The following is a 9,586-nucleotide window of genomic DNA, read 5'->3' as shown; positions in this document are numbered from 1 at the left end:
AAAACAAGCAGAATTAAATGAATAATCAACGAAAGAACAAAGATTGGGACTTTCCACTAATAAAAATCGATGGAACCCCCTACAATATTTGCTAAAGGAGGCTAGGGTTTGATTGAGAGAGGGGGGAGGCGTGAGGAAAAGGTTTTACTCCGTATGTTAGTTCTGTACATAGTATTGACGCAAGCCACTTTTGATATAAGACTTTCTCGTCAATTGGGCATGCTCTTTACGAAATGGTGTCACGGCCCAACAACTCTTGGTATTTCTGCGAGATTAACTTTGTCTATGCTGGACTAGTGCATCAGATTGGTCAAGTATTCGTTTTACACCCCATGGCCCATGGGCCTGCTTCTAACAGTTAAGCACTTTTACTAGAGGTTTGTTTGATCAATTTAAACATCTATCTATACTAATATATTAAAAGGCGTTTATAAGAACGTATATGTGTCACGTAGGTCTCTCCTTATTACGCCACGTCACTATTAACAAGCATCATGACATGTCATTGACAACCAAAAAGCATGTAGCAAGGTTCGAACACCGCACCTCATGAATTAAAAGTTACTATTCTTACCATCTCAGCTAGATACAATGTATGTTATATATTTCCATGTAAATACAAAATATAATCTTTTTAAATGAATAGTTATAAATTAAATAAAAATGAATTCGAAAAAACAAAAGGGAATAAATTATTGAACTTATAGATGTACAAATTCTTCCGATCCCTTTCCATCTTATGCTTTAAAAACTTGTGGGAATACAGTGTACTTCGTAATTATTAGTGCAGAAGAGAGAAACATTGATGTAGGTATAATAATCAAACTAACCACGACGAAAAGGAATCAACTTTTTTTAAAAAATATTTTTTTCGGATATGAGGCATAGATTGTAAGGTTGTTTATCGGTTGTTGATCTCGCACCACCACCGCAATCCGTTAATGACACCACCTATACGGACACATATTTACAAAAACTAAACCCCATTAAGATAAAATCCGGAGCAACGCCCGGGCCACACACTAGTACTATATATTAAAAGGCGTCTATAAGAAAGCATACGTGACATGTGGCGCTCTGTTTATGGGTCATTCGCTCCATGTAATCTGCATATACATTAAAAAAAATGTCAAACATGATTAGCGTAAGGTTTGAACCACTGACCTTGAGTTTAAACAATAGAGCTTCTACCACTAAGCTATTACATGTTTCATGTTATCATTGCAAAATATATATATATAACTAAATGTGAATGTTGTTAATGTAGTAACCCGGGGCATCGCCCGGGCCCAAAAACTAGTTTGTTTATTTATTCCAAGACTTTCATCAACTAAGATAGTTGGTCATCATTTACTTTGTGGCTCTCTACATAAAAGACAAAAGATTCAATCTTGTCTACATTATTGCTCGTATGGTTCTCTGAGTGTCCGTACCAAAACAAAAAAAAACAATTACAATATTTATGGGGCTTGTTCTTTATCAATTTTCAGTTTTTGGTTTTATAATTTACAAAGTCATATAATTTAGATTGAACTAGTTTTTACCCTGTGCGATGCACAAGTTTATTAAATTTTTTATCCCTATCATGGCCATGTAAAGTTAGAAAATTGACAACAGAAAACTAAAATTTACTTTTTGTGATTTTCCAATTTTCATTTTTAGTTTTTTAAATACAAAAAAGTTTAAACAAAAACAATTATAAACGAGCCATAAACTTTTACTCCTATGATGCATATGCCTAAAAACAAATTGTGAACTTTCCCCCCAACCAACCCTACGTTTGGGCCAAAAGAATTGAACTATTGAAAACAATCTTAATCAAAACATTGTTGGTCCAATAACAACCTTAATACTTTCTCCCTCCAAACCTTTAACAATTGATTATGTGGTGGGATCACATACACATTACTTTGACCCTATAAGTTAAAGTATATTATGAAATTACATAAAACAAAATGGAGTAAACGATTATGCTCTTTTTATTGGTTCATGGTAAAAGTTTGTAAAGTTTGACCTAAAAACGTGAATATGTTGTATTTCTGTTGGGAATTGTAGATTGGTTGAATAAGAGGTGAGTGATAGGGTATATAATCTATGAAGTATTAATTTATTACTATATATATTAAAAGAGACACCAGTAATGATATGAGTCAATTCCTGGTGCGATTTTTTCCCGCCAAAAAACACTTTTCCGAAAAAGTGTATCTGTTGTATTTTATTTTATTCTCTTTCTTTTTATATAAACTATTTATGTATGGAAACAAAATTTAGTTTCTAAATTATGGCAATAATAGATACGACGTAATAATAATTATTCTAAATTGTTAATAATTTAGTCAAATCGCTATATTAAAATGAAAATACATCATTCAATATTTTGGTCAAATTACCAAATTAGCATTTTAATATGTACATTACATGAATAAATTTAAACGAGTATATTAAAAATGTTATAACTATGCAGTAGTTTGGGAGATAATCCGTTAAATATTTTGTGAAAAAAATTATCAAAATCCGTGCGTGCACGAGATCTAATCTAGTTATTAATATATTGGACAATTTTTAGAATTAATTGTGAACGTGAAAGCAGGAGTATATCGATCACTACATCTATATTAATATCAATAATAATGTCTTGGCTTTATAGTTACGGTTAAAGGTCTATATAAAATAGATTATATATATTCAAATTTCTAACCTTTTATCAATTGTCTGTTGGTTCAGTGGTGATTGAGGCTGAACTTGGTAAAAGAACTTGTGTTCGATTTCCCGCAGCAATAATTGGGAGGGGACTGGAACCTATCCACTCAGAACTCGCCCCGAATCCAAATTAGCCCTAAGGATAAACCGATGGTACAACAACAAAAAAAAAAAATCTAACCTTTTACTTATACTTGTAATTCGTATCACCCTTGTAGTTTTAAAGAGCTTTGCCAACTTTATACGAAGAGAAAATTTTAATACACTTATGAGAATGACATAAAGTAAAACAATACGTCCTTAAAAGATTATTACATAGAGAAAACTCCACTTATTAATATTTGGGTATATCTTACATATATGGGTACGTTAGTCAGGACCGGTCCTGACATTTTGAAGGTCCTAGGCGAAATATGGGATTTGGGCCCCTTCCAATAATATCTTTTTTTTTTTTGTGAAATCCATTATATTGTTGAATTCAAATCAATAAAAACTTACTATATCTCCTTTGCATGATCCTAGAATTTCAAAATCCGGATTTAGTCGATTTCTTGAATATTTCAATAAAATAAATACTCATTTAATTACAAGATAATTAATATGCGTAAAGAAATATTTTTTAAAAATAAAGGTTCATTTTGAGCATATAAAAATATTAATTTAAAGAGTTAGTAAGGGGAGTCGAACCCTAGACCTCTAGTAGATATCAAAACTTTAAAAGCTACTTTCTACCAATGAGCCAAGGAAATAACATGGGTATTTAATGCATTGTTCATTACTAGTACTAAATTACTGGATAGATAATTATTTTGGGTCCCTTTCCGCCTTGGGCCCTAGGCGGTCGCACCTCTCGCCTACCCCCTAGGGCCGGGTCTGGCGTTAGTTAATCGGCCCATGAGAAGAAACATGGAGAGAGAGAAAGCAAGTAGAAAAGTTACTATTTAAAGTAGACGGACAAACGTGTTGTGTTTGGTCGCATTCGTGTAATCGTGTTTGTGTTGAATATAAACGAGATAAAAATCTCAACACTAACCCGACCCATTTAATTAAATGTGACGTGTAATGTGTACCCGTTTAATTAATTGTGTTTGGAATCCTTGAACTAACCCGCTTTTTCATATTTGGTTCGTGTCGTGTTTGCTCGTTAATGTTGGCCAGCCTCATTCTATAGGTTATCGTCAAATACATTAAATTACTAGTTGTTTTTTCTTAGGCGGGTGGAGTTATGTCGGCTTCGTGTTGGAAATCTCAATATTAACCCGACCCGTTTAATTAAATGTGTCTTGTCGTGTTGACTCGTTTAATTAAATGTGTCGTAAGCTCTTGACACTACCCGCTCATTTCGTATCCGATTTGTGTTGTGTTGTCGTGTGGTATCAAATTTTGTCACATCTTACTTAAAGTCTATAAAAAATTAAACACAACACCCAAACAAATACTGCATCTGTTTTGAAATAATGGGACACTTACATATTTCACAACAATTAAGATAAATGATTGGAAAGTAAGAAATATGTATGGAAAAGTGGAATGTTGTAAGACAATAATAATAATAATAAAAAATTAGGTTGAGTGGAGTAGCGTAAGAAAAAAAGAGTAGAAAAATAGATTGAGTAGAAAATTATGATAAAAAATAGAATCTCTATTATATAAGGAAAGGACTGAGATTATTTTAGTAATCCACTTTTGGTGTCCCACTTGGATTATTAAAATACCCTCCACTTTATTGAATAGAGAATATAATGACAACCTACCCAATAGGAAAGCTCAAATAAACATTTTAATCAATCTAGCTTCTTAAATAATTTGTTATCATTTTAATCAATCTGTTTATATCTGTTCGGCTCTATCTAACTTATATTTTTCTTATATTCGCACGCATCGCATTTATATTATACTTTTTACATTTATTTCGAGTTTAAATGTAATATTGTAACACAAATCTGTTTCTTATATTTGCACGCATCGCGTGCATATATGACTAGTATAAAAAATAGATTAAGTGAATCGTTGTAAGCAAAGTGGGAAAAAAAATATAACTGCATTAAATATGATGAGTGATCCACCAAAAATAGAATAAAGCACATTATTACTATTATTATGAAATAACTATTTAATTATTTCGAATTCGAAACGAAGGGAAAACCGGATAATTTTTTAGGGTCAGAGGTGGTAGATGTTTATTGCAACATTTATACATACATTAATTCCATGACAACGACATAATCTTGAATCATGATTCACGGAATTTAGAAGAATTGGAATTATTAGAATGCAAGCATTTATACGTCTTTTTCTCCAACTTCATATCTAGGCCTTAGCTTTTTTTGGGGACCGCTTTTCCACTAGTGAATGCCTTTATGGATGAATACATGCAATCGTACAATTGGATATCCCTCTATATCCCCGTTTTTATTTTGTGACATAAATTCCTTAATACGAGAGATAATAATCGGCATATACTTATATAGTTATATCGTCATATACTTATATAGTTTTTTTTTTTTTTTGGGCAATCAAGCAAGAGAAATATATTAATCAAACAGTCAAGCAGTACAACCTAGCTAAGGGGAGAAGTCTTTCACCCCAAAGCATCAGTAAGGCCTAAGTCTAAACAGACAAACTGAAAAAAATAAGCTAAGGGGGAGAAGTCTTTCACCCCAAAGCAACAACAAGACTCAACACTTTGAGTCTGAAAGAAACTAGACTAGCTATAAAGAGTATAACCAGTCCCTATTTTCACTATTTAGTTTATTTCACAGACTTGCTGGATTCTATGCTTTACATCACTTTTTAGAGCTTGAATTATAACAGAAGCTGCAGGTACAGCTCCCTCCCAGACTGAGTTGTTCCTTGCTCTCCAAATTTGGTAAACTAGACCAGCAACAGCAGCAAATATGACTTTCCTCTTGAAAGCATTTCTGCAGTATCTCCTTGTCCAATTAAGAACTTGCAACACATTTTTCCTGGTGTGCTTGATACCTAACCAAGTTAACACCTCAGTCAAACAGTCATAACTGTAAGAACATTCAAAGAATAAGTGGCCATTGGTTTCAGGACGACCACCACAGATAGCACACAGGTTGTCAACCCGTATGCCATACTGGAATAACCTAGCTTTAGTTTTGTGTCTGTCAAGCAAACCTAGCCAAAGAGAAAATCTGTGTTTAGGCATGGTCAGTCTGTTCCAGATGAAGCTGGACCAATGAGTGACATCAGGTTGAGTACACAGTCTAGTGTAGGTGCTTTTGATAGAGTAAGTGGAAGAAGTAAGCCAAGCAGACCCCTGGAACTTGTCATTGCATACACTCTTGACCTTGCAAATAAATTTGACAGGCCAACTAGCAGCTAAAGAAGGGACAAAAAGCTGCCAGTTTTTATTCTTCACATAAAGAGCATGGATCCATTTCACCCACAGATTGTCTTGTTTTTGTTCAATAGCCCAAGCCAGCTTACCAACTGCTGCCTGATTCCAAAGAGCAAGGTTCCTAAAGCCAAGACCACCTTGCTCCTTAGTATTAAACAATTTATCCTAGTTGACACTCCCTTGTCTAGCATAATCATAAGCACCAAACCAAAGAAAAGATCTGCATATTGCATTGATTTTGTTTGATAATGATGGCTGGAATAAGGAACAGCTGAGACCAATAGACACTAATGCTCATAAGCACAAAATTCACCAGTTGCATCCTCCCTGCAAAGGAAAGATGTCTGGAACTCCAAATTTTGATTATTGAAACCATTTTTTCCACCAACAGGTTACAGTCACCTGCTTGAATTTTCTTGGAGATGATTGATACCCCTAAGTATTTAAAAGGAAGACAATCTATAGTGTAACCGTAGAGAGTAGCAAGACAGTTTTTGGTGTGAGTATCTAACCCACTGCAGTAGATAGAGGACTTGCTAGGGTTTATCTGCAGACCAGTGGTAGAAGAGAACAACTTTAAGCCCTCTAACATCAACTGAAAAGAGGTCACATCCCCATTACAGAATAGAAGAAGATCATCTGCAAAGCAGAGATGATTAAGTTTCAGTGTTTTGCATCTGGAATGGAATCTGAAGTTGGGGTGTGAAGCAACCAGTTTCATTGTTCTGGAGAAGTACTCCATGCATGGAGTGAACAGGAGAGGGGAGAGAGGGTCCCCTTGCCTTAGCCCTCTCTTAGGTTGGATAAGTGGAGAAGGAACTCCATTAATGAGAAGAGAGTACTGAGTGGTGGTAAGGCAAGTCATTACCAGTTGGATGAAATGAGAAGGGAAGCCAAATTCATCCATTACTTCTTCAATAAACTTCCATTCTACAGTGCCATAAGCTTTCTTGAGATCTAATTTCATCATACAGCTTGGCCTAGAATTCCCTCTATTATATAACTTAATGATATCTTGACAAATCATCACATTGTGTAGAATAGATCTGCCTGCAACGAAGGCCCCTTGAGTAGGAGAGATTATATCTGGAAGGATTTGGCTGAGTTTAGAGCACATAATCTTGGAGATACACTTGTAAATCACAGAGCAACATGCTATGGGTCTGAAGTCACTCACAAAGTTTGCCACTGTCAGTTTGGGAACAAGAGAGATAGAAGTTACATTCACTTCCCTAAGAATTTTCCCAGTTTTGAAAAAATCAACAATAGCCAAGCATAGATAATCTTTGATAATTGGCCAGGTAGCTTTGAAAAATTGATTGTTGAATCCATCCAGACCAGGAGCCTTGTTATTGGAAATGGTGTTGAGTACTCTTTTAATGTCTTTTTATTCCATGGGAGCTCTTAGTATAGCCAAGTGATCTTCAGTTAATCTAGCCCCTTGATTAATCGCAACTGGTTTTACTACTGTCCTGTTCTCCATGGCTACACCAAAGAGTGAGGTGTAAAACTGAGTGAAAGATTGTTGGACCGCATCACTGGTTTAGACCCAATTCCCTTCTTGGTCATGAATAGAATTGATTTTGTTTTGTTTCCTTCTTTTTTTTATGCTTAGGTGAAAGAGTCTAGAGTTCTCATCCCCCAACTCAAGCCACTTGAGCTTGGCTGTTTGATGAAGATAAGAGAGGTAATTCTGATGAGCCCTTTGATAAGCTTCATTGGCTTCCTTTTCCACAGTGGCTAGATGACTGTCACCAGGTGTTGCATGAAGGGCATTCTGAGCCATGAGGAGATCAGAGTGGGTCTTGATGTCAGTAGCTTCAACTGAATGAAAACATGTTTTATTCAGAAGCTTGAATTCAGCCTTGATCCATTTTAGCCTCTGCAGAACTCTAAACATATGGCATCCATGTACAGGTTTGTTCCAATTTGTCTCAACGAGGGGAATAAAACACTCAGAGTCGATCCACATGTTGTAGAATCTGAATGGTTTCTTCTGTTGAACATTGTAGCAGCTCATAATCATTGGACAGTGATCCAGTTCTCCTTCTGGTAAGTAAGCAGCTTCAGTAGTTAGGAACATGTCTTCCCATTGACTATTGGCAAGTACTCAATCAATTCTGGTGAAAACTCTAGCTGGACCATCTTGTTTGTTGGTCCAGGTACAGTGTCTCCCCACAGTCTTGATTTCATTGAGTTGACAAGTTGCCATACAGGACCTCATTGGTTGGATTTCAGCCATTCTAACAGTTGAACCAATCCTGTCTTCAATTGCCATGAGGGCATTAAAGTCACCCATGATCACCCATGCTGAGGAGATCAAGCTTGCAAGAGAGCACAACTCCTGCCACAAAGACTCCCTCCCCTTTTTATCTGAATGGCCATAGATGAAGGTACAAAAGAAACTATTGCCATTGGGTTTTGCAGTAATATGACAATGAATCAGTTGGGGGCTCATAAAAATAATGTCCACATCAAAGTCATCTGGATCCCAACCTACTATTATTCTCCCATTTTTATGTTGACTAATATTAGTGGTGAAACACCACCCAGGACTCATGTTAAGGTATAGAGAACCCATCTTAGGACCTCTAACCCTAGTTTCAAGGAAACTGAACAACTTTATTTGGTGATAGAGAAGGAACTTCTTCACCTTGTTTTGCTTATCAACGCTGTTCAGTCCCCTCACATTCCAACAAAGGATATTATCCATTAGGCAAAGGGGATCTCACCCCCTGGCCTAATGAACCATCCCCTTCCATCACTTCAGAGTTCACACTATTCAGCTCATGTAAAGCTGCAAAGTTGTTCTTGGTCTGAACTGGTCTTAATTCTTGTCACTTCTTCCAACTGAAACCTGTGGCCTGAATGAAACCTTAATCATGTGTATCAGTAGCTTCATCATGAACAACAACGTACTGCTTCAGTGATGGTCACAGTTAGTGGGGGTGAAGGCTTAATAACTGGTTGCTTAGGAACCCATATTTTCTTTGTGGTAGGCTGTTTGGTGTGGACATTGCAAGCACTAGCCGAATGCCCCATGCCCTTACATTTTGAACAAGTCAGGGGTAGCCAATCATAAGTCACATGTTGGTCAGTTAATACACCTCTTTCATTCAAAAACTGAATGGTGGTAGGGAAAGACTGGTCTAGTTGCACCTCAACCAAAACTTTTGCAAACATGAGCTTATCCCTCTTAAGTGTAGCCTGGTCTACTCTAATCACTTGGCCAATCTGACCAGCAATCTTATTTAAACTCTTCTCACCCCAGTACTTTACATCTAGAGCTGGTAACTTGATCCATATGGGCAAAGTTTTCACAGGTTCTTTAGCAAGGTTGCTATCAGGAGACCATTGCTTAATGATCAAGGGTTTTGAGTCAAAAAATTGGGCATTTCCCTGTAACCCCTTACTACAATTCTCCATTGTAGTAAATCTAACTGTGAGGGGGTCGAAAAAGCACGAGGCTAATGCGTGACCTCGTCCCTCGTGGGCGTGACGTTTCTTTTTGTCAAATCA

At 36.1% G+C, this 9,586-nt stretch overlaps 1 protein-coding gene across 1 annotated transcript; it reads right to left on the bottom strand.

The window, feature by feature from the left end:
• Positions 1-5,446: 5,446 nt before the first annotated feature.
• Positions 5,447-8,150, bottom strand: LOC130463076 (uncharacterized). The gene is made up of 3 exons (XM_056832107.1): positions 7,723-8,150; positions 6,276-7,299; positions 5,447-6,166 (listed from the first exon to the last, which is right to left on the bottom strand). The coding sequence occupies exons 1-3, from the start codon at positions 8,148-8,150 to the stop codon at positions 5,447-5,449; spliced, it is 2,172 nt and encodes a 723-aa protein (XP_056688085.1).
• Positions 8,151-9,586: the final 1,436 nt, after the last annotated feature.

The sequence above is a fragment of the Spinacia oleracea genome, chromosome 6, assembly GCF_020520425.1.
Source record: "Spinacia oleracea cultivar Varoflay chromosome 6, BTI_SOV_V1, whole genome shotgun sequence".
Lineage (NCBI taxonomy): Eukaryota > Viridiplantae > Streptophyta > Magnoliopsida > Caryophyllales > Amaranthaceae > Spinacia > Spinacia oleracea.
Note: the sequence above shows the minus strand (reverse complement) of the source record. Positions and strands in the feature narration are given on the sequence as shown.